Source organism: Rattus norvegicus, chromosome 3 (assembly GCF_021556685.1).
Source record: "Rattus norvegicus strain SHRSP/BbbUtx chromosome 3, alternate assembly SHRSP_T2T, whole genome shotgun sequence".
NCBI classification, from domain to species: domain Eukaryota; kingdom Metazoa; phylum Chordata; class Mammalia; order Rodentia; family Muridae; genus Rattus; species Rattus norvegicus.
The window spans coordinates 35,876,552-35,902,370 of NC_141536.1; the positions used below are offsets into that span (position 1 = coordinate 35,876,552).

General features: G+C 44.1%; 1 protein-coding gene across 51 annotated transcripts in view; it reads right to left on the bottom strand.

The window, feature by feature from the left end:
• Neb (nebulin) overlaps window positions 1-25,819 on the bottom strand; it is a 197,819-nt gene that overhangs the window by 49,339 nt on the left and 122,661 nt on the right. For all 51 annotated transcript variants that reach the window (NM_001419519.1, XM_087651606.1, XM_087651601.1 and 48 more), the window contains 29 exon segments: window positions 638-742; window positions 843-947; window positions 1,458-1,565; window positions 3,005-3,109; window positions 4,659-4,766; window positions 5,724-5,828; window positions 6,408-6,512; window positions 6,836-7,033; window positions 7,517-7,630; window positions 9,421-9,528; window positions 9,810-9,914; window positions 10,013-10,117; window positions 10,811-10,915; window positions 11,184-11,381; window positions 11,797-11,910; window positions 12,014-12,121; window positions 13,016-13,120; window positions 13,525-13,629; window positions 13,740-13,844; window positions 14,882-15,193; window positions 15,853-15,960; window positions 16,074-16,175; window positions 16,340-16,438; window positions 17,746-17,850; window positions 18,720-19,031; window positions 19,139-19,243; window positions 22,439-22,543; window positions 22,858-23,061; window positions 25,061-25,372. In NM_001419519.1, coding sequence (NP_001406448.1) covers window positions 638-742; window positions 843-947; window positions 1,458-1,565; window positions 3,005-3,109; window positions 4,659-4,766; window positions 5,724-5,828; window positions 6,408-6,512; window positions 6,836-7,033; window positions 7,517-7,630; window positions 9,421-9,528; window positions 9,810-9,914; window positions 10,013-10,117; window positions 10,811-10,915; window positions 11,184-11,381; window positions 11,797-11,910; window positions 12,014-12,121; window positions 13,016-13,120; window positions 13,525-13,629; window positions 13,740-13,844; window positions 14,882-15,193; window positions 15,853-15,960; window positions 16,074-16,175; window positions 16,340-16,438; window positions 17,746-17,850; window positions 18,720-19,031; window positions 19,139-19,243; window positions 22,439-22,543; window positions 22,858-23,061; window positions 25,061-25,372 — 3,975 coding nt within the window.

Consider the following 25,819-nt stretch of genomic DNA (forward strand, 5'->3'; position numbering starts at 1 on the left):
TAGTAGAGTCATGGTTTGATACATCCATTGATGGTCTATGGAAGATTTCCTCTACAGATAGAGGGGGCACTCGAATTTTCAGCTTGATTCAACATGTATACCTTCATTTCTTACACTGCCTGCTTCCAAATTGTAAGTTAAATCTTTAACCCTGAGCCAAAGGGAGAACAATGATATTGTGTTAGCCGGTCTAGGAAAAATTTGCAGATTCAATGGGTGGGTCCACCAGGAAAAGGAGATATTTAAGAAGCTTTTGTCTGTTTGTTTTTTATTTTAATGGCAGTAGGAAGATGTTAAGAGGGAGTGCCCACAGGATCAGGAGCGAAAGAAACCTAATATGACCAAGGACACAGGACACAAGAACAGTAGGAGTAGTTGGTGAAGATCTTATGTTGACATATAATGGCAGTCACTGAACAAGCAAGCCATCCCTGTTCCTCCTCTAGCTTTCTCATGACTTTTCCTGTGGCCAGAAAAATGTGGAAATTTCCTCACAATTTTACCTCCAAATTGTACATTTCATTAAGAAATATGCAGTGGGAAAGGTTTTTCAAAGCCCACACCGAATATCTTAAATGTTGAAAGCGATGCTACTTCTTGGTAGGACTCCTTTTGAAAGAGTCTACAAGATGCTTACGTCACTGGTGATGTCTCCCACGTAGCGACAGTGCAACACTTGGGGTGTGTATGGCAGCGAGATCATGTGTCCCTGCATCTTGAAGAAGTCTGATTTGTAGATCAACTAAAGCGGGAGGGGGTGGGGAAGAACATAATAATGTTAGAGAGCAAAGGGCCAGCATTGCTCCCTGGACAGATGGTCTCTCTGTTCCCCACACTCTTACCTCACTGACAGCCTCTTGTGTCTTCTTGACTTGGCGGATTTCAGGTGTGTCTGGAGTTGTATGTATCTTGTCTTTCAGTTTATGATACAGTTCTCGATATAGTCTCTGCAGCAAAGGAGAAACCATTCTAAATGTTTAGGGCCGGATCACAAGGGCATCTTACAACAATTAAACAAACTAAACAAACAATTAATTACTTTACACAAAGGAGCAAGAGAGGAAACTTGGGGACGACAAAATGATTTGAGATTAGAATGAGAGAAAATGCTTCTTTCATTTAGGTGAAGAATTCTGAGTACACATAGTCTACATTCCATGCGATGGCTGTTTAGTAGGGCAGATACACAAATAGAGCTGATGAGAATCAGGGTGGTGAGCTAGACACAAACACAATCAAAAGATTTAACACAAATACCAAAATGAATCATTTCTTTAGAAAAATAAAAAGCTCAGCATAGTCTGTGGAACCAAGCCTCTACAATGACTTAACTAATAGAAAAAAAAACCCCACCCACTAAAAGGGGCAACAAAACTAAAATATGGTCCTCATCCTGTTGTCCAAAGCCATGATTTTGAAATTCAGTGTTTTTCCCAGAGAATGCGTGTTCACGGTACCTCACTAGTAACGTTGTTGACTCTCCGGACATGGACAAATGGGACGTCCTTGGGTCCAAGCGTGTAGCCATTTGCCTTGATGTGTTCATAGGCTTCTTTGTACTTAAACTGAGAAAACAAAGCCAGATGGAAATCAGTAATGGCTAAACAAAGAACCATACTGTATCTCTCAATTAGAAAAGAGACTGTGCCTTGATTTGAAATTTATGCTTTAAACATCAACTGTAAGAGCTAGTCCTTGACATAAATTAAATGTTATTTCTTTATTATTGCGTGTACGTGCATGATATATGCCTGTGGGTGAAGAATGTGTATGGCATGCATCCAGAGCCAGAGGGCCAATTTCTGGGGTCTGTTTCCTCTTCCATGGGCTCTGGAGTCGGACCTGGTGACGGTTCGGATGACATATGCTTTTGCCCTCTGGGCTGTCTCACTGGCCCCAATGACATGATTTTTTTTTTTTTTTTGGTTCTTTTTTTTCGGAGCTGGGGACCGAACCCAGGGCCTTGCGCTTCCTAGGTAAGCGCTCTACCACTGAGCTAAATCCCAAGCCCCCCCAATGACATGATTTTAATATGGTCTTAAGCCTTGGAAGTTATTAGTTGGATGATAAAGACATGTCTGGAAAGGTTAAAAAAAAAACCCTTACCAGGTGAAATATTTTTGTAAGATATGATGCAAAAATACAAGAAAAAAACCCTATCACTTTAATCTCAAAGTATCTTGAAAATTAGGAAATATAAAAAGGACCAAGACGATATTTTTTAATACTGATGGATGGCTTATTGAGTGATTTCTAAAAATAACAGGTTTCATTCTTAACTCTTTTAACATCTACTTTGGAAGTGCATTCTTGGGTCATGTTGGCCCTGTCTTGCAGAATCAATTCCCAGGACTCTGAAGATGAGCATCATGAGAAAGAGCTTAATCGTGCTCTCCAGACAATAGTTGGCTTGTAGACTACCACACCTTTCTAAGGCTTGCCCCTGGAGTACATGTCTCAGGGCCTATGCTGCCTCTGACAAAACCCAGGAAAGGGCAGTGCCAGAGGCAACCTATGGCAAGTTACTAGCAGCAGGAATAGAGACACTGCCCATGAACTGAGCACAGAGGTAAAAGGCAAGGTAAGTGTCAGGCTCAGTGTCTTGGCAAGAAGTCTTCTCAAAGGGACACACAGTAATGTCTCCTAAGTTTATATCCACAGTGCACAGGGCATATGTGAAGCTGCATTTCCAGTAATCGATGTGGGGAGTGCTTGTGATGTTTCTAGCCTAAGGCCAGCTGAAACAGAGGCATCTTGACAGCACTGAATGCTGCACCGAGGTTTCTGCCATGTCCTGTTCTAACTCACTATCCTAGTTAGGCACACCCAAACTGGAGAGGCAGCCAATGCCATCACATCCCCAGGAAACATGACGTCTGCCCCTGCCCTTTCCACCTTCACGTTGAGCTTTCTGGGCACAATTTGAGCATGAGAAGAGACTACTAACTAATATTAATTTCTTCACATTCAAATTTCAGACCTTGACAGAATGAGGAATACTCACATAGCTGCTCATGTAGCGGGTGTCCTTGGTGTGGTTGAAATGAGGGGTATCAACGGGGAGCCTGTACCCAGTAGGCAGGAAACGCAGGCCTTTCTTGTACAGATTCTGCCAGGATGAAAAAGAGCAAGTAAAAATGTCTTCTAGCACCAAATAATGTGTACTTGAACACATCACATGCAGATCATTAGATTTTTGGTCAGACAGTTGATCTATTTATGTTCTCTGAGTTGATTTCAAGAAGTTCAGTTGCAAGAATAATGAATTCAGTCATGTTCTTCTTGTCTTACTGGATTGGGAAAAAAGACTCATAGGGATTGGCACTGTCACCTCTGTAGGATCTTTACCGGACCTCCTGAGAGGCATACCTGTGAGGGATCACACCAGGTGAGCCTCTGAACATATCCAGGAGGGGTATTGATTGGCTTTACAGAGTGGGAAGGCACACCCTAAAGGGTGCCCTGTGTTTGGCTCCTAGATTGTGTAGAAGGAAGACGCTAGCTAAGTACAAGGACTCATCTCCCTCTGCTTCCTGACTGTGAACAGAGAATATGACTAACTGCTTCGGATTCCTGCCATCATGACTTCCCTGACATGGACCCCTGAATTGTGAACCAAGACAGTCTTTTCTCCTTATGTTTGCCAGGGTATTTCCTGAAAGCTGAAAGCAGCAGGAAAAATTAAGGCAAGGCTGAAAGAGGGAAACGGCATATAGAAAAGAGGGTGTTTGTGCTTGCAAACATGTACCTGACTGGCCTTCTGACATGGAGCAAGAATGTGGGCCACGCAGACAAGATAGGCAGTCAAGCACCATCTCTGCCATTAACCACACCCTCGGGAGACACTCAAGCCATTGATGGTTCCTGAGACAGCCATTCTCATGTGGCACTTCTGATATTGTCCTCTTGTATTCCCCAGGTATAGAGACATCACAGAATGAGGTCAAGACGGATATATTGGTGGAGGAGTATACGGCAAAGGTCTGTTTGTGCTCTTAAATATTCTGGCTCTCAGGGGAGCACCAAGCTTTTTTTTTTTTTTTTTTTCGGAGCTGGGGACCAAACCCAGGGCCTTGCGCTTGCTAGGCAAGCGCTCTACCACTGAGCTAAATCCCCAACCCCGGGGAGCACCAAGCTTAAGAATAGTGTTCAGAGTGAAAAACAAAAACAACTGATACATTCAAAATACAACACAGCAGTAAAGAGCTTCCTGAGGTCACACATGGAAGGGAATGAGAGGTAGGGCCCTATCATCTTCCAAACTCAAGTGGCAGTTTCTACCTTTGTCTCTTACCGTTAGTAGCCTTTTATAGTAAATGCCTTACTTAACTCTGCCATTGTGATTTTAAGGTTTTTAAGAGGAGTGATGGCATACCAGCTCTCTTCTTCCCGACTTGGAAATACTGGTCAACTACATGCCTGTTTATTATTTGTTTGACTGCTTCTTACGAGGATCCCATTAGTCAAGAAGACATATTGGTTCTTGTTTCCAACTCACAGAGTTTAATAGTAAGTTGTTTGTTTTTGCTCGTTCGTTATTTCCAAACTCACAGAATAGAACAGCATTTGCCTCTCTTACGAGAGACACATAAACCAACCTACCCCTATAGGTCCCACAGCCTGGCTTTCAGTCAATATTCCCCTTTCCTGACACCCACCTCACTCTGAAGCTTATATGCGTGGAGGGCCCGGTCCAGATCCACAGTCTTGGTAGTTGGGGCCACTTTGCCTCTGACACTGTGTATGTAGTCATAGTGGTAGACAGCCTGGGTGCAGAGAGAGGTAAGGTAAGTTCATTCAGACTGCAGTTGCATTGTTAAGTGGGACTGCATATTTACTGTGAAAAAGGGGGCAGCCTGCTTCCCTTGGCTCAGTGTTATCAATATGACCTCCCCTACTGCCGTCACCCCTTTGACTCTAACCGGTTGCACTATTTTGGAAGCGGGGACCTAGCTGGGGGGAAATTGGTCATTGGGGGCAGATTCTTGACCCAGGCCTGCTTTCCCATCCCTTCCTCTCCTTCCTTTCTACCACAAGGCAGAGAACCAGCCTTCACCCCATGCGATTACCACCATGGTATCCGCCCAAACACACAGGGCCAAGAAGCCACTGACTGAACTCTCTAAAACAGAAAGACAAATTAAGTAGTTCTTCCATTTTTTCTGTCACAAAGAAGGAAAAGGAACAAACGCACCTAGAGACCTCTGTTGTGTGACTATGTCTTACGCAGTGGACTCAGAACCAACTGCACATAGCCCTGAGAAGTACTGACACCACCCATGTGTCAGAGACAGGGATAGGCATGTCCCCTCCAGAAGTTCAAAGTGATAGGTGGGATCAGATCCTACAGCTGGTTAGACTTGGTTAGATTAACTAGATTAGACAACCAGCGGGCTCTAATATTTACTTGCTGCCTGTGCATGTAATTGGGAAAGGACAGCTTGGTGGTTCTCTGCCCCGCCTGGTCACAGGCATGACAGGGCATCTACACACATGTGCACTGCTGGATGCTCTAACGTACAAAGCATCTCACAGACTCAGCTCACAACGCTACCTCTGCAAACTACTGACACTTCAGATGTTAGGGAAAGGGAGATTTTCGAGGACGTTCTTGGGTACCAAGCGTAGTCCCTAGTCAGGAAGCGCTGCCTTCGCCCAGTCTTTGGCTGAGCTGTGCCCCGTCTTCCTTGCTACCCAGAGTCACTTCCCCAGGGAGGACTTACATCACTGAGCTGCTTCCCACTCTTGACGGCCTGGACGTACACCGGTGTGTCAGTCACCAGCTTGTAGTCATTCCTCGTCTTCTGCACATGAGCTTTATACTTGATCTGACAGGAAGCAAAGAAGGAGGACTATGCTGGAACACCCATTGTACCAGATAGCCCAAGACTTTACAGAGGGCTCGAGGGTCACTCCCGTCAATAATGTGCAGCCCATGGATGTGAATTTTATAACATCCCACACTACCAGGGTTTACATTAACACAGGGCATTAGACTTATACAGGTGGTGTGATGGCTGCTTGCCTCTCAAAGCTCTTGCTGAAATCCTCACTATCATATGACTGTGGGGTAAATTCCCCCGTATCTCACAAATATATCCCATTGATCATCCTAACGAGTGAGTTTTTCATAGAATAAAATTTATGTGCTCATTAATATATTCAAAATAGTTTAAATATATCTAAAATAGTTTAAAAGAGAGAAGATCCTGGAGTGACTTCTCCACAGAGCAGCAAGGTACAGGTTGTTTGATAGAAATGCTAAATGTGGTGCTAAGAAATGACGTCTTCAATAAGACTAAATTCACAACCGGGCCAAGGCACTGTTCTCACTTTAAACATTGTCTCCTTGACTCTAAACTGTAGGGAGGTGTGTTTATACTGACAAACAATACGAGGATACTCACATCGTTGCGTAGATCATAAGCATGTTTTGCATGGAGAATTTCAGGAGTGTCCCAGACGTAGCAACCAATGCCCTTCAGCCAGGTGAGGTCATCCTTGTACACAATCTAGGGGGTTTCAGCAGATGCAGAGGATCAGAAAAAAAAAGTCTGACTATCCCTTGAGTACTAAAGAATAGGTGTACCCTAGACCCAGGTGACATGGGGAGGGAACTAAAAAGCAAAGGCTATCGGCCATGAGGCTGAGAGGACAGAGATCTGCCCAACCCTGCTTCCAGGGAGGGCTCTAAAATCCCCTCAGACTCATGGGTAATCAGAACACAAGAGGGATAAAGGCCAAGGTGGATATGCAGGCGAGCCTGCTTCTCAACAATGCTGGGGTGTGAGTATGTTGGAGCAACTATGGGGGTCCTTCTAAGCCACAGGCTTACGTCGCTGATCTGGTCTGTCACTTTTCTGACGTGACTGTTGACTTGTAAGTCAGGGTGGCAAATCCACTCATGAAGGTGCAGGCGGTAGTCGATCTCGCTGACTTTCTTCTGAGAGTCCTTGGCCGTCACCATCTCCACCATGTCGGGCACGATGTTGATTTTCATCTTGTTCTTCTCGTACACTGACCTGTACAGGCGCTGTGAAAGCCATTACGACCCAGTTACAGGAAAACCGTTGCGTTGTCATGGAATGTCTGTCTTCTCCAGATCAGAGCAAGCAGCTGGGGTGGGGGGTGGAGGCTGGAATTTTCTTGCATTTTGTATAAATTAATACCAGGACGTTTTGGAAAGATCTATGTCTATGTTTACGTATGTGTCTGTGTGAGTGTATGAATGTGTGTGTGTCACATGCATGTTGGCTCCGGTAGCTGGAGTGCCAGGCAGTTGTGAGTTGCTCGATCTGGGTTCTGAGAACTGAACTTGGGTCCTTTCTAAGAGCAGCAAGTATCCTTACCATGGAACCCTCTGAACCATCTCATCTCTCCAACCCCTAGGCTGAGGTGATACTTAGCTTCTGTGTACATGTACACTCAGTGTCACATGCCTGGTTTCATGGAAAGTACTCTGATAACACAGAGCTATTTGGGTCAGCTTCTGTGTGCACGAAAGCCTCTTACTTACATCGATGTTAAGCTTGCCCACTCGGAGACACCGTGCTGTGTTCGGATCGTCGTCAACACTTTTCGGTAACGTGTAAAGGGCTTTGAACTTCTCATATTCTTCTCGGTATTTGATCTACAGAGAACAAGTAGAGAAGCTAAAACATGAAGAGTAGAGACCTACTGTTAAACAAAACAAACAAACAAACCACGAAACAATAGGAGGTGCCTGATCCAGCTGATGCGGGGGTGGGGTGTGGGTTGGATCACTTCCCAGCGATCACTTCCTTGAAGACACTAGAGCCAGCAAGGGTCATTGTGAGACTGATATCAGGCCCTATCTGAAAGCACTTTTATACTGGATAGTGCATACAATTGTATTGTTTGTTTTAAGTGCCCGTGCCAAATACTGCTGTCACTACACATTGCTTTTAGGAATATGCTTAATTGGTTAAAATGTTCATAATGACAAGGATCAAAACCAGGGCCTTGAGCCTGCCAGGCAAAGGGTCTACTACTGAGCCACACTCCCAGCTTCTAGTAAGTGACTGTTCAGTAATCTCTTGGTGATGTGGTTTTATCATCCTTACTATCCTGAGTGGAAGGTTCAGACTATGCTTGGAATCTTAATCTTATGATTGATAATTCTTGGATTTCACTTTCTCCAAGTATTTCAACAAGGCAGTTCAGCCTGCCTTGAGTTCCAATCTGCGCCACCTATCAACAGACACTCAGCAACTCCACAGGTTGGGAATAAGGGAAAGGCAAGAGCTGTCCTCCCAGCACACAGGAGTAACACACAGGCTCTCAGGACCCAGAGGAAATGGAAACTGCTCCAACAACTAGAGGCCAAACAGAATCCTCCCTGGAACTTTCCAGAACAGAATACTTCAGTCTTTTTGCACTGATCACTCCTTTAGCTATGAAAAACTAGCATCTAAAGGAATGTCTTTTTTTCTCCTTAAAAATATTTCCAGCTGCCCACAGTAGGGGAGTGCTAAGGCACCGAAACAGGAGTGGGTGGGTGGGGGAGCACCCTCAGAGGCAGGGGGAGGAGAGAGGGGACAGGGGGCTTCTGGAGGGGAAGCTGGGAAGGGGGATAACATTTGAAATGTAAATAAAATAACTAATAAAAAATAAAAAATTAAATATATATAAGTACAAAAATATTTCCAACTAATGTTAGGATCCTTAATTTTCCTATGCCCCTCACTCCTTGTTCCAACAATACATTGCCAAGGATCTGCGACAGAAGAAAAGCCTCTACCGAGCTCTGTAAAATTTATTCAAAAATCCAAATGAGAGGCATGCTCCTTGGCCACATCTGTTTATTTATTTGGTAATGGTGTGATAACAAGCTACCAAATACAATAGCTTAGCTTTCTGCCAGATCAAACCTAATTCTCTCAAAATGCCCTATTCTTGGTTTTGATATCTGAGACAGGGTCTTTCTTACTCTGTAGTGTAGGCTAGACTGGAACTCACTAGGTAGGCTACGCTGGCCTTGAACTAAAGACAATCTTCTTGCTGCAGTCTCGAAAGTGCTGGACTTGTAGTCGTCAGCCTCCAGGCCTGTTTGACATTTATTTGTGTCTTCCCTATTCTGTGTGGCAGTTGGTGTCTACTTTCCCTCTTCACTGCTGGCGGAAGCAGAGGCTGTCTACCCATGCTGTCTGCCCATAGGTAGCTTGAAAGATCACACCCGTGTCCTCCTGACTGGTATCTGTGACTCTTCAGGGACCGCAGGGCCCTGAGAGGAAGTGAGAACAGACTCTGGTGCCCAGCTACTGGAAGTATTTGTCAGGTACCCCCAAGAGTGATGGGGGTGCTTCTGGGCAGCATTTGAACAGCCTAGGGAATTCTTGGTATGGGGAGCGGAGGAGAACAGAGGGTGAGGGGAGGCTATGATGTTTGCACTCGACTTACACGGCTGGCCAGGTGCTTCTGGTTCTTGGCATGTGTCAAGGACAAGGTGCTGGTTGGCAGGTTATAGCTGGTGGCTTTCACCTTATCCCAGGCCTCTTTGTATATGTTCTAGAAGGGTTAAAGATCTCGTGAATACAGGAGCTGAATTCTGGTTAACTCCCACAGCATCAAGTTTTCCCCAGTCTCTGTCCTTCTCAGATGGACTTTGCCAACCCCCAGGGCATGCATTTCTTTGATTTGAGGTTTGATTGTATAGTGAGAATTTGTAGGTACAGTTGGAATTTTACAGTCTAGGGGGAAATTGACAACACTTTAGGGAAAGGTCTTATCCCTTTTGCTTACTGTCTCTGAAGGGGGAAAGAGCTCAGCATGAGGAAGAGACAACTCACACTGCTGTACAGGCTCTTCAAGTTCTTGGTTCTGTCATAGTCGGCTGTCTCCAGCACTGTGGTATACTTGTCCTTAATCTGATGGTAATTTTCTTTATATTTCACCTGCAGACAAACGAGAATGGCTTCTGTGCCCTTGCTGGCGGGAGATCTCTTAAGACAAGAAAGGGCTTGCCCTGCAAGGCAGGCCAAGGACACCATACCTCACTGGCATTGATGCCACTCTGAAGAGCAGTCACGTAAACTGGTGTGTCTGTGACCAGGTTATAGTTCTGCAGATTTTCTTTACTTGCTGCTGTGTATTGTAGCTGTGAAGGAAAACCAAAGTCGCCCAAAGTGGTAAAAAAAGCAGCGTTAGCTGTTTATAGCAACCCAGTCACCCTTTTCTTTATATCTGGGTTTCCGCTGTAATTTAAGAAACCGGCTGCCAACCCACTACAGCTCGCCATGACTTTGTGTGACAGCCAAAGCAAGCAGCAGCTTTCCTCGGCCGAGAGAGAGGTCTGGGTCTCTGTGAGGTGTCCTTCTTTATCTTATTACTTGCTCCAAGTCACCTCCCAGTCCTCCTAGCAGCAGCTTGCCTTGCCAATAGTCCATCAGACCTGCCCAATCACAGCTCAGCCACATGCTGGGACATGCCCCAGATAATGATGTTTTTTCCCCCTCCAAACATATGTACCTGTTGTCAAAACATACTTTGCTTCCTATATTCTGCATGTTAACCTAGCCAAGATGCCGATGCCTGAGTTCACCATTCACCAACAACACCCCACCCCCGCCCCCGGTAACTTCCTGGTATAAATATGCATCACCTTCAGGCTTAGGGCAGACTCATACCAGAGCAGGTCACCACAGAGGTTTGATTGGGACCAATGTGTTTGCCGTAGATCATACACTTTCCTTGCAGTCTCTCAATCAGAGCTTACGACAGCAGCCCGCAGATGCTACCATGGACTACAGTGACATCTGGATAGTCGGTCCGTAAAGGGAGATGGGCTCACCTGACTCTGGAGGTCATATGATTTCTTGGCATGGAGGATCTGGGGTGTATCCCAAACATAGCAGCCGATGCCCTTCAGCCAGTTCAAGTCGTCTTTATATACATTCTGCAAGAAGAAGGGACAGGAGAGGTGGCAGGCATTCAGAACTTACAGTTGGTCATTGTCTGATGGTTTTCTACTGCTCCCTGGCCTTCAGCCAGCTGAAAGCGACTTCCTGGCTGAATGATGTCGCAGAGGGGGGAACGATGTCTGAGGGTAGTACTAAACAGATTAAATATTCAGCACAAGTGCCCTATGGCTCTAAGGGGATTCTGACAGGAGGAGTAGGTTACTTATGCCACTTAGTGGTGTAACTACAGAAAGGGCATCATACATCACTTAAGATCTCCTGGGCGTTTCGGGCACGGATAACATTGGGCTCCTCAGGAAGTGACGTCCACTGGTGAAAGTAGTGTCGGTACTCCAGGTCGCTGAGGATGTACTGGCACCTCTTCGCCAGCACGTGGTTCATCATGTCGTTGGGAATATGCACGTTTGCTTTGGTGTCCTCGTAGTCTTTTCTGTAGTTCAACTAAAGATGTTTTTAAAGACAAAAATTATTGCGAGATTAACACTTGAATTATCCCAACCAATCTATTTAGTCTCCCATGTAGAGCAGTACATATAGAATAGTGTTTAAGATAGCACTGATAATTATAAAATACTCTTCTTACCCCTCTATCATGCTGTGTTTTCCCCTTCTGCCAATTCAAAGCTTTTAGTGTGTTTGGTCAAAAAAAAAAAAACGGGGTGGGGGTGGGGGTGGGGAGCAGGACAATGTCCACAGACTTCAAGGGTTCACAGGTGAGGGTGAGGAAATCTGGAAGATGACCGCCCCATACCACTCTCTCCCCAGCTAATCTTGAGTCACAGGGAAGGCTATACATGGGCAGACACAAGAGCACACTGAGGTTGTACATCTCTACAGGGAATTAAGCCTCGCTTACCGCACTCCGCATCTGCTGGAAATCCAAGCAGTGGACCACACCAGGGAACTCGCTTATTTCTTTTCCAGCCAGGTAGTGACCTTTCTGTTTCTCATAGGTTTCCTTGTATTTAAGCTGAAAAATGGGTTCGACATTGAGAACTTCTGGAGTTTTCTATTCAGCTTCTTGTTCCCCAGTAAAGACTCTCATCCTAAGAGAGGAAAAGCATCAAACAGACCTCACTGTTCACCAGGTCAGCATGCTTGGCTCCAACAATCGGAATATAGCGCTCATCCAGGGTATAGCCGTAGGCCTTGGTTCCCTCCCATGCTCCCTTGTATAGTATCTGGAACGAAGAAACATGTGTTAATAAAACCGTACCCAACTATATTCCGATAGCACTAATACAACCACTAAAGCTGGGTTGGAAGGTTTACGTTCAAGGCAAGGATGAAAACTTTATTGGTAGTCATTAGCATGCCTAATGGAGAACAGGGTAGTTATCTGATTAAATCTACAACTGAGACATCTTAATACAAAGTTGACTGTATTTCTACCATTTGAAAAAAAAGATGAGAAATTTTATACAAGGATTTACCAAACGCTGTTATGTATCGACACACATGTTCTCTCTCTCTCTCTCTCTCTCTCTCTCTCTCTCTGTCTCTCTCTCTCTCTCTCTCTCCCTCCCTTCTCCCTCCCTCCCTCCTTTGAATTAGCTGAGTTAAGTAGGAATTAGGAAGTAAACACCTTCCATTTGTTGGTTGGAACTGTGTGTATATGATTACTAAGGAGGGATGTAATCTCCACCCCCCTTTGGTACCTGCTCCATCCTTTGTGCTGTCTCCAGGTCCCTGACAGCACTTCTCTCTGTCTCTCTCTCTGTCTCTCTCTGTCTCTCTGTGTCTCTGTCTCTGTCTCTGTCTCTGTCTCTCTCTCTCTCTCTCTCTCTCTGTGTGTGTGTGTGTGTGTGTATACCATTACCCATTTATTTGTGTCAGCATAAGAGACGAAGACAACTGGTCACGTTCTGAGCTCATGAGTTTACAAAGTCAGTCAAGATTATGAATACGGACGAGCTTAATTAGGAGACAAGTTATGGGGTTGGGGATTTAGCTCAGTGGTAGAGCATTTGCCTAGCAAGCGCAACGCCCTGGGTTTGGTCCCCAGCTCCAAAAAAAAAAAAAAAAAAAAAAAGAAAAGAAAAAAGGGAGACAAGTTATAACAAAGTAGAACTCACAGTACTGTAGAGTTTCCCCATGTCTTTGGAGTGGGAGATGTACGGTGTGTCTGGAGAAAACATGTACTTGCCCTTGGCTTTATTGAATGTTTCTTTATATTTTACCTAGGAAGAGGGGAGAAACCTTTTGGTTAGTAGAAGCATATATTTAAAATTTCTTAAGACATACTGAAAACATAATAATCTACACATACTTAAAACTAACCAGTTGGTTGACTTTCTTCTATTCATCTTAGCTAACTGAATATTCTCGTCAAGAATACAGATACCTGAAAGCGGGCGCGGTGTATACCATTGCCAAAGATTATCTTACGACTCGCCCCTCTCTCAGTTTCTAATAATCAGCTATCTAGACTTAAGGGGGCTAATCATTCAATATGAACAAATGCAGTACAATCAATACTGTATCGTATCAAAGCTTATGAGCTCCATGTTCTACCTCTCTGCAGCTGAATCACAAAGCTGAACACGTTGAGCAGAGAGGCCACTTCAATACAACATGAACTTACATCACTTTGATTGACTGAGTTGATCTTGGCTAAGACAATCTCTGGAGGGTCCACCACACTTGTGAAGTTGGGATAGTTGTCAAGAGCGTCTTTCTTGTATTTTATCTGAAACGAAGGGAGACAATTGAGATACCTCTGTCCTCACAAGACACCCATCCCTATGTGGCCGGTAAGGAAAGTAAGCTTTTGGTTAAAAATCCAACAGGCTCTCATACCTGATTCACCATTTCCTGGTTCTTTGTAACCCTCACATGGTCCACAGAATCCAGAGGGATCCAGCCAATTCCTCGGAGCCATTCCAGGTCAGCTTTGTAGACATTCTGAGGGGAGAGGAGAGATGAGAGGAGTTGTAAGTGACACCGGATAACCACAGAGGATTCCAGGCCATCTTTTCAGAAGACTTAGATGGATTTCTCTTTAGCGGCTGCTGTCCCCTTCGTTCAGGGACAGCTTTGCCTGGCATTATTTCTTCAGCCTGTGACTGCACAAGGCCCTGCATTCAGTGCCTTAAGGAATCAGTATAAGGTGACGTGCTGTGAGAGCTAGATCACGGGAGTGCTAATGGAGTTAAGGAGCTGTTGACACGGGAAAGGTTTACCAAAGAGGCTGCAGTTTTAGGGAGATAGGGTACCCACATTTGCTATGGTTAGCTACCTGGACTGAAGGAAGGAGAGTGCGCATGTAAATGGTCATGGCGGCTTAGGGAATGGGACAGCGTCTCCTCTAGTCTGGACAAGCCTGCCTGTTCCCATCACGCCTTCCCCCCTGCCCTAGCTCCTGGATTCCCCCAGCCCTCCCCAGACAAAATGAAGACTGGATGGCTGGAGTAAAGCTGGACACCAGTCATTTTGTAGCAATCAATGAAGCAGTCTCCTTTCCTCCCTGGTAATGATGAAAGGACCTATGCTGAGTCTTCTGCGTCTGAGACAGGACTGTGACGTGTGCTCAGGCTTCCGTGTGCAGTGGCCTGTGTCATATTTTGTTCTATGTCTTAGCCTTACTAAGGCTCTTCCTGACGGATGCTGGATTCGTGCAGCTTAGAGCTCTCTCTCTGTGTCTGTCTGTCTCTGTCTGTCTGTCTGTCTGTCTGTCTGTCTGTCTGTCTCTCTCTGAATCTCTTGTTCCTTAAGTGTCTTAAAGAATAAGCTGTTCAGTGATATAGGAAGCAGGAAGGAGGCTTTTCAGTCTTTGTCTATGACCGTGAGTGCTAAAACCTCAGCTTAGCCTCCAGCATCATCCCCTTTTAGGGATAAAACTAAATGCTTATGGTCTAAACTGTCAAAGAGGGAATGCTGCGTATTATTCTCCCAGTGTACCTACAGTACAGTCTAGGTAACGAGAAATGACATTTACTTACGTCACTCTGAAGATCATAGGCAATTTTTGCTTGAATAACATCATTTTGGTCGGGGTGGCAGGTCCATTGGTGTAGGTACTGACGGTAATCGATGTCACTGACAAGGCTCTGCCCTTCCTTGGCAGCCACAACCGACACCATGTCAGCAGGTATATTGATTTTGGCCTTTGACTTGTGGTAGCTCTCCTTGTAGAGTCTGTCATTTTGAATCTGGCCTGCGTGCTCAAACCAAACCAGCTTGGGGTCGTCTCTCATTGTGGGAACCCCGACGTAGTGGCCTCTCTGCTTAACGTGTTCAGCCTTGTACTTTAGCTGCAGAGGGGTTGAACACAGAACCCAAGGCTTTGATAAGCCCACAGCGCAAAGCAGGGTTGAAGGAAGAACAGCAGCAGCTTTCGCCTACAGCTTTATGTTGGACACTTCTATTCTGAGGTTAAAAAGGAAACCACTGGAATAAATAAATACCACTGAAATAAACAGACATGAAGAAATAGCTATTCCACACTTGGCTGTTGCTTTAGACTGTTTCTCTGCTCACCAAAAGGAGGCTGGCCTTCATACACAGTTGAAGGTAGCTTTGAACTCCCGATCCTCATGCCTCCACCTTCTAAGTTCTGTGATTATGGGTTTGTGTGGTAACACCTGGCTACAACAGCATTTTAAATAGAACTTCCATCCGCCCATATCCTTGCTCTCTAATTGTGGCTATTTATTTGGGAGTCTTCGGATTTTGTAGCAGCCAGATGATACAAGAAAGAAGCAAAACCCAAACCAACCAGGCAACAAAAACAAGCCCCAAACCTAAGTGAAAAGACCTAAAAGGGAGGGACTATTTCAGGCCTCAGCCGGCTCAGCCTGGTCTACCGAGCTGAGATGGAGCATCCTCAAGCTGACATCTGTATTTTACAATGTGCATCCCTTTCCGGCAAGGTCCAGCTTCTGCAGGGTGCAGTCATGTTGGGATAAATTACCTCACTCTGAACGTCACTGGAATGGTGGGCATGAACAAATGGGACAGCATCAGGTGGCAGGATGTAGCCCGTGGCTTTCTGTTTTTCCCAACCTTCCTTGTAGAGGTACTAAAAGACAAAGAGCCACAAGAGGGGTCAAGTGTGGGGTCACGGGAAGACGAGGTCACGCATATAAGTTTACAGACCCATCTCCAAGCAAGAGGCATCTGCAAAATCCCTACCTGGTCCAGGATCCGGGCAGCCTCCTGGGCAGTGTGCAGCAGTGGGGTTTCTGTAAGGGTATACTTTGATTTGATGGCGTTCCAATCTTTCCGATATTTAATCTAAAAATGAGAGGCATGGAGGGAAATTACTTGATGTTAAGAAATCTCTCTATGTTACTAGCATAGATAATTTCGGTGATGGGACTAGTAGCTCAATCATTGCAGGAGGAGAGTTTTGGCCACAGTCTCGGCATTGCTGTACGATTTTACAACTATCTACTTACGTCATCTCGGATCTCACTGCTTTGTTTCGCTGTCACGTAATCCACTCTGTCATCCACAGGAGTGAAGTTGAGAGTTTCTATTTTCGTGCGGTATTTTTTCTAGGAGGAAAAGAGAAACTGTAGTCACTGGATGTGTGAGCGGAGAGACCCTAAATTAAGGGTTTCTGTCAGAGGCACGAAGTACCACCAGTGAATGGCGTTTTCTTGGCAATTTGGTTTTATATTTTTCAAACAACCAGACTGTCCTATTATATACTGCCTACAGATTATTTTCTCAATATTGGGGTTTGAATCCAGGGCCTCAAGGATTTTAAAGTAGAAGGATTCTCACCTCCCAAGGTCTCATCATTACTGGAATCTTAATATTCCATTTTTTCCCCCAATGGATAAACTTTCCCCCAGGAAACTGCTATTGTTGACAAGAGAAATTTTCCACTTGTGTTATTCCATGCATCAGTGAGTATGTTTGATGCTGTTAGGGATACGGTCCCGAAGTATGATAGGTAATAATGCACTCATTGATAAGTGGCTATTAGCCCAAATGCTTGAATTACCCTAGATGCCTAGAACAAATGAAACTCAAGACGGATGATCAAATGTGAATGCTTCACTCCTTCTTTAAAAGGGGAACAAGAATACCCTTGGCAGGGAATAGAGAGGCAAAGATTAAAACAGACACAGAAGGAACACCCATTCAGAGCCTGCCCCACATGTGGCCCATACATAAACAGCCACCCAATTAGACAAGATGGATGAAGCAAAGAAGTGCAGACCGACAGGAGCCGGATGTAGATCTCTCCTGAGAGACACAGTCAGAATACAGCAAACACAGAGGCGAATGCCAGCAACAAACCACTGAACTGAGAACGGGACCCCCGTTGAAGGAATCAGAGAAAGAACTAGAAGAGCTTGAAGGGGCTCGAGACCCCATATGTACAACAATGCCAAGCAACCAGAGCTTCCAGGGACTAAGCCACTACCTAAAGACTATACATGGACTGACCCTGGACTCTGACCTCATAGGTAACAATGAATATTCTAGTAAGAGCACCAGTGGAAGGGGAAGCCATGGGTCCTGCTAAGACTGAACCCCCAGTGAACTAGATTGTTGGGGGGAGGGCGGCAATGGGGGGAGGATGGGGAGGGGAACACCTATAAAGAAGGGGAGGGGGAGGGATTAGGGGGATGTCTGCCCGGAAACCGGGAAAGGGAATAACACTCGAAATGTATATAAGAAATACTCAAGTTAATAAAAAAAAAAAAAGAAAGAAAAATGCCTGACTCAAATTAACAGCCCTGAAAAAAGTAGTTTAAATGCTGACCCAAGGTGATTATATTTTGATTCCTGTCTTGTGCTCATTTCCTAAGGAAATGTGCAGAATGTCCAGGCAAAGCCTTGGATTTACCTCGCTGAAGATATCAGCAGCGTGTTTGGCGTGATTGACAGAGACAGAATCGTTTGGCATCCACCCAATGCCACGTAACCACTCCAAGTCAGCCTTGTAAACAGCCTGTGAAAACAAGGCCAGAGTCCGTTTAAGAAGTCTAATTCCTGGAGCCTATTAGTCTGAGGAGGAAACACAAGGTAAACAGTGTAGAAGCAACAGAAGATATATTTGAGCATCGGTGCAGGACATGTAACACAAGTGGCCAGGCCAGGTTGTCACAGCAGGATGACATTCTCTCTGTTGAATCTGAGAGAGCCTCAATTCAGCTCGAGGCTATGATTGCCACGTGGCAGTCACTATCTGGGGCTCAGAATTCTCAAGAGTAATAGGAAACCTTAGGCTTAAAAAAAATATCTTTTGCTGATTTGAAATTTCGACAACTTAATTCAAGATCTCTGAACAATTGTGTCAGTGGAAAAAGCGTATCTGGGCCTAGATTCTGTGTATGAATTGTTAATAGTTTTTTAAATATAAGCCTTGATTGTTATATGAATGCTATAGATAATAATTTTCCATAATAATTCCATCTCATCCCTTCCCTCCTCACAATAGGATCAAACTACATGTCCATTGCACTGGCTTGGATCTCTCTGTTTAGACCAAGGCTGACCTTGAAGGTGCAGAAATCCTCTTGCCTCTGACCCTCAAGTGCTAGGATTATAGACGTGTACTTCCACAAATTTCCCATTGATTTCCCACAGTAGGTGGGTTTTTTTTGTCCTTCTGTCATGACCTACACTCATGTACACTGCCATTCATTTTTTCACAAGAAGTTTAGATCCTTCCTGGCATTGTTGATGCTGATGCCACACTGCAAGGCCTAACTATTGTCAGACTCATGGCCGGGTAAAGACATGAAATTGTGACAAAGGCACTTAATGCTGTGAACTTTCTGGGAGTCACGGGAAAACGATACAGTACAGTCCACTCACGTCGCTCTGTAGCTCGTAGGCTTTCTTGGCCTGAATCACGTCGTTCTGGTCAGGCATGCAGGTCCACTGGTGTAGGTAATTGCGATAGTCAATGTCGCTGACCAGCGTCTGGCACTTCTTGGAATGCAGGATGGACAGCATGTCCACGGGGCTCTGGAACTTGGTCTTCCATTTGGCCCACTGCAGCCTGTACTCCCTTTCATTCTGGATCTTGCCAGCGATGAGGGCCCACCGGATCTTGTTGTCATCCCTGGCTGTGAGGGTGCCCACGTAGTGTCCCTTCTGCTTCTCGTGGTCAAGCTTGTATTTATACTGGAAATGAAGAAGCAGGGCAGATGGGTCATAGAGCGTCCTCAGACACACACAGAGAAATTGTTGGAAAGAAAAGACCCACTCAGAGGTATAAAAGGCTCACTTACATCACTAGCAATCTCCCTGGAGGCCTTGGCAGCCTGGATGGGGATGGCATCCAGCCGGACATCACAGCTCATCTTGACTTCATCCCACCCCTCACGGTAGAGTTTCTGAGGAGGAGAAAGGGTAGAAGAGGTGAAGTTATTTATTTATTTTTTTAATTTACACCATTGTTCTGGAATGTTAAATCGTATCTACAGTCCAAGACCCAGACCCAACGAGGCAGCTTTCTTGTTGACCTTAACCACAGATGACATGTGGTCTCCAAAGCCTGGTTCATTTCCCTTTTAGTGTCAGCGCATAGATAGTGGTGGGATAAGTTAGACGCTACAGGCTACCGTCTGTATCTTCAGCTCAACTTTGCTGCTCTTACAATTGCAGAGGCTTTACACTTTTGAATTGGTTCTTTCCAATATAACCTTTCCACTCGTCTATGACTGATAGCGCACACTGTTCAAGGATACTAGATCTGATAAGTACAACTGGACATATATATATATATATATATGTATGTATATATATATGTGTGTGTGTATGTGTGTGTGTGTATTTGAGATATATATATATATGTGTGTGTATATATATATATTTGAGATATATATTTTTGTTGTTACAATTGAAATAAATTAGTAATGTATCACTCTCTTCAAGGTCTTTATTTTCTACTTTAAAAGTCAGATGACCATAACTACCATAAAAGGTTAGAGCAAAGGACAGACCAGAGTCTCCATTATGTGTTTCTTTGCATGGCTGAGGACTGTGATATATCAAAAGCTATGGCATTTGGCTGGTAAGTGCCTGAGACATACATGAGTCACACACATCTTAATGCCTACATTCTACATTGGCCATGGTAGAAGGACTCAGAAATGACAGTAATTTAAACATATAATTTAAAAACCCTGCTGATCAGCACGGGGATTTCTACAGTGAAGAAAAACATGATAGTGCCATAGCTATCCATTGTGTCCTAAATTTGGAATACCTGAGTCTTTAGGTGAATTTTATACTTTTAAGTATGTATGAACTTTTACTTGAGATTTTTGTCTGTGTGAATTTTGGGTGGGTCTAGTTTAAAAATTGATTTGCTTTCTGTAAAGAGGAAAAAGTGACCTCCGTATTTAAATATATTATTCAAGAGCATATTCACGTAAATAAGTCACCATATTACCTTTGACCTTACTTGTGTCTTTAGCTTTTCTTATTTATTGTCATATTATATTTTTATTCTTTCTTGTTTACAAGGTCAAATAAATTTCTGTCAATGAACTGAAACAAACCCGAGCATACGATCTAACTTCTTCACCTAATAACTCTGAGAATAAGGACATATTTCCAAACTTTTAACAGTTTTGACTTCCCTATCTAACTAAAGAAAAAAATTACTCCATTTTACCAATAGAGTTTGAGTCCCTTTAAGGTGAATTTGCTTTGCTATTCATAAAATCGCATATAGCGATTTTTGCTCTGCAGAAGGTATACTTTCTAAATCAGTGGTTCTCAACCTTCCTAATGTTGCTACCCTTTTATAAAGATCCTCATGTCCTGGTGATCCCCAACCATAACATTATCTTGTTGCTCCTTCATAACTGTAATTATGCTACTGTCATGAATCATAATGTAAATATCTGATATGCAGGATATCTGATATACAACTCCAAAGGGATCACAGCCCACAGGCTGAGGACTACTGGTCTAATGATGGACGCCATCGTGAATAGCAGACCTTATCAGTTATAATGACAGTAATGTCCCATGAAAAGAAAATGGACATTGCGGTTTGCATTGCAATGAGGCATCTGATTCTCTGCCACGTGAGCCACTGTCATTATTCCCCTAAGTTTGCTCTTAGCACACTCTGCTAATTTGCAACCGTGATATTCACGATAAGGTTCTAGAATTCTCACATGAGAACTCTGTCATATTAAAAACAAGCACATGTGACCTTTCAGAACTCCTCTGTCCAAATGGCTACGAACTGAATAAAAGAAGCATCTTCACTGTGGTATAGAAATTCCCCAAGAGCGTCCCACACTATGGCACTGATACTGGATCTCCAACCCCCGAGACACCCGTGCGTGCCCTCCAGTTGCACTGTTCTCCCAAGTTCCAGAACATTCACCTCCGCGTAGCTCACTGCAGCAGGGCTGACAGAGCTGAACACATGGAGAGGAACTTTTGCTTGGCTGACTCGTTCCCTCACAAAGAAAATAAATGTTCCAGATCGGAACCCCCTTTTAATGGGTCATACTTATTCTACCCACAGGCAATTTCTGGGTTATGATGGCATCTGTCATGATCCTCTCTTGAAATGTATAGCTAATCACGTAACTGAATCTTTCTCACTAGCCAGCGGGCTGTCCCTGTTCTCTTGTGGGCTTAGCACGGCTTCTGCAGAGAATAATTTGGCCTTTTTTGTACCTGCTTTCATTTATCATTCTTCCTCCTGTGTTATCAATGAGAGGCTTTACTTGATCACCTAGTTAATGTCAAATCGGTGCTGAGTGGACAGCTGATGCACTGGCCTTTGCTTTCAGACAGATTTGGAATGTCACATCTAAATTAACTTAATTTCTTCATTTCACTAGGGTTTTATTGAAGAACAAGAATGGATATTGCATGCAATATACTAAGGTACACATGTTTTTTTCCCTCATGTCTTACTGTATCTATGTTTTTGGCTGGTATGGGACCCCTTGCTATTCCTGGACCCTTGCTTGCATCCTATCACTTGAGCACGCTGCTGAATTGGACTTATTAACGTCTCACAGCTTTCCCTGTTGTTATTGCCCAGCAGTTTCCAATCTGTAGCAAGCTTTGGTGCCTATGACGCCTCCCTTCTTGTATGAGGTTCGCCAGTAGTCGATTACCTATAATTCCGAAGGAATCCTATGAAATGATTAGAAGGATCTTGGCACTAGATGACAAAGCAATTAATAAAACTCCTTTTGTTGCTATGTGCTTTCTAGATTTTTGCAGAGTCATTTTGGTAATTTCTATTTCCCTAAGAAATATCTCACAGGTTTTGCAATTAGCCTATATATTTTTTTCAAATACTATTTTAAGTCTGAGCCTTCCCCTATGTCCCTTTTCTAGCCTGTGCATTTCTTTATTCTTTCCTCTCCCCTTTGTCCTGTGGCTATTGGCTCACTAGTAACTGGCTTGGTTCCTGGGCTTTCTGCTCTGCTCCTTGCTCTTGGCCATCGACGATCCTCTCCCCCTTGGCTGCACAGATATACCCTGGTCATGTAGAGGCAGCAGCCGGGGGACTTTCTGAGCAAGACGGAGTCTGTTGCAATACTTACATGGCTCACATTAAGAGCGTTTGCTCGAGCGAGATTAATTTCAGGCGTGTCTGGCATTATGTGGATGGAAGTTTTATCTTTGTCCCAAACTTCTCTGTATTTTGGCTGTGGAAGGAACCAGGAAATAATAGAAATCAGATGGTTGAAAATTTTGCTAGTTTCAGTGAACAACTTGTCACTTTTTTGGGAGGGTCAAATCCAGGGTTATCTTTTTATATTAAGGTGAGGGTTTCTCGAATTTTTTTTTTGCACATAACTTACTCAAAGTTTGTAAGGAAATTATTAGTACTCTATTAATATTTTAGGTCTTGGAATGCAGGAAACCAAAACTATGCTATCGAAGCTTCTTACATTTATTGACATTTTTTCCTATAGCTTGAATTCAATTTTAAGTACATAGAAAAACAATAGTGACTCACAATACTAATATTTTCAGCATTTGACTTAGCAAGGACAACTTCCGGTGTATCCACAATACTCGTGTACTTGAGCTTCACCACGGGGGTCCGATAGACACTGTCGCAGAGGATCTCTTGGGCATTTTTGACTCTCAGTACTTCAGGAGAGCCTTCTGGCATCCAGCCAATGCCACGCAGCCACTCCAAGTCAGCCTTGTAGATGGCCTGGGGGAGAAGGTACAGTCATGTAGAAGCAGCATTACTTCTTTCTGATTGTAACAGTAAGGTAAGGAAGCCATTTTCCTTATATAGCATTTTATATTTCACAAGCAACACTTTTAAAAGAACGATTGCCAGACATAGTCCTCCCCTCCCACACCCCACCTCCCATACACAGCAGTGTTTTCTTTCAACGTGTCCTGTGCCAGGGTTCTACACTGAGGCGCCTGTGCACAGGTGCGGAAGCATTGGACGTATGCATGGATGATTTCTGACTGATATCTAGGTGATCGTGGCACTAGCCAACGTAGAGTTTCAAAGCTGTAAGAATGGCTCTCTGCAGAACCAGAATGGCCTTTTCAAAGTCTTCAGCTCAAACCTGGCACTACTAAATCCCCCTCCTATAGCTCCCACTGGTCTCAGGATCAAGGACATCATCATCATGGACTTTGATCCAGTGCTGGTCACCATGTACTCTTCCGACCTCCTTCACCTATTCCCTCTCTACTGATCACAGGGGCCATCTCTGAGTGTCTCTGTGACCCCTTCGCCATCATAAGCCGGCTAAATCAGCACCCCTCCCAAGGAATGTTCCACAGTGCCTCAGATCTCGCGTTCCGAGCCGTTTCACTTTCACGGCACTCTCGTTAGCAAGCGTTTCTGTATCACTGTGAACCCCCTCACCTCAAGAGCCACCGTTGCTTTTCCTTCGTTATTTGCCGTCACATCTTTTGTGCTAAGACAATGCCTGGTTCATGGCACACTTAATAAGTATTTTTAGAAGGATAATTAAGAATTCAAAACTGACTGCACAATTTTGGCCTTACTTGACTTTTCTTTTATCTAAGATAGTCCCTCTCTTCCAACTGGGATCTGGCATATTCTTGATTATCACACCACATGTAAAAGCTAAGCAGATTAAACTGTTCTACTGTTAAAACACCAGCAATTAATATAAAAGCCATTGGTTAGAAAGGGTATTTTAATAACTAGCTACAGGACACAAATGTCAGGTGGGAGTAAGAGGCTGAAAATACTAGAAAATCTCCAAAGGATGATGTCATACACTGATGTCATACACTGTGGCGTTTACATAAGACCACTCCAAAATTCACAGTTCTGGGTCCCATCTTTAAAGAAGGTGATTTAAACACATCCCTCAATATACTAACTCAGTTTGTGCTGAAACCAATCTACATCTGTCACCAGGCCACCCAAATCATTTATAGGCATACCACCTCTAACATCTCATCCAATATTTAATAAGCATCTTTGAAAAGGAAGCCGAGTTCAGAAAATTAAAAGAAGACGTCCATTCTACACAAGAAATATATAGCTTTGGGCTGGAAAGATGGGGCAGTGGTTAAGAGCACTTGGTGTTCTTCCAGAAGATACAAGTTCAATCCCAGCACCCCCATGGCAGCTGAAAACCGTGTATAACTCTAGTCCCAGTGCCTCTGTGGGCACCAGGCACAGACATGGTGTGCAGAAATATATGCAGACAAAATACCCATACACATAAAATGAACAAGTAAATAATTTAAAGAAGAAACTCGTAACCTTATAGGATCTATCACTTTTTAGAAAAATTGAATTGTCATATGAATAAATCTAAAAATGTTTTGGCTGAGATAAACACTGTGATGCCAAGAACATCTTGTTTAGGGAAATAGGTGAGTTCCAAGCACGTCCCTAACCTTTGAAATTAATTCCCAGGAAGACAGCCCTATTGTTCTTCAGTGTATAGCTGAAGGGCCGTGACAGTCTTTCATCGAACGAACCGTATGTGTTAAGCACCTCAGCAAATCTCCAGAGAAATTCTGGTAGCACCTTATCAGTGAAAAATCAGAATCTCCCAAACAAATCTAGCCACAACACAGTCAATCAATAACTCTGGCAAAACAGTAAAGGGGTGTGCTCACATGGGGAGACTTAGGCTTTCTAGAGCACTGGCTGGCTAAGAATGCCAAGCCACAGACGGACTTCTTCCCAGGGGGGCACTTACATCACTCTGCAGGTCGTAGGCTTTCCTGGCTTGGATCACGTCATTCTGGTCAGGAAAGCAGGACCACTGGTGCAGGTACTGCCGATAGTCCACGTTGCTTGCCAATGCCTGGCCCTCCTTGGCAGCGTTGATGGACACCATGTCCCCGGGGATGGAGATCTTGGCCTTGTGATCATTGTAGGCTTTTTTGTACAGCCTGTCATTCTGCATCTTCAACACGTTTGCTGCCCAAACCAGTTTTGGGTCTTCCTTGGCACTGGGACATCCAATGTAATGGCCTTTCTGCTTCTCATAAGCAGTCTTGTACAGATACTGGGGAATGTGGGCACAAGACGGAAGATCAGGTTTTCCACATTTGCTTTTCCTATAGACAGTGTTTTTCCACAGACAACAATCCTGCCTTCCCTGGGTCACCTTTATTTTAGACACCATTTCCCCCTAAGTTTACGCCATCATTTTTTTTTGCACTGTTTGTTATGTCAACTTGCTTTCTAAGAGCACGTGTCTGGAAACACTGTGGGCACCTGGAAGATAAGATCTGTCTCCTGGACATTTCTCCCCTCAGGCCTCATCAGCATCCCCCAGGGTCCAGTCACTGTTAGCTGCTTTCAAATGCTTTGTCATAAGCAAACACAACCATGTACTTCCTGTCACTTTAAATGAAATTAATTGCTTAAGTTTATTTTGAAATTATAAACTGATATTTAAAAACGACTTTTAAATGTATAATATAGAGGATAATCAGCATGTTTGTTATAG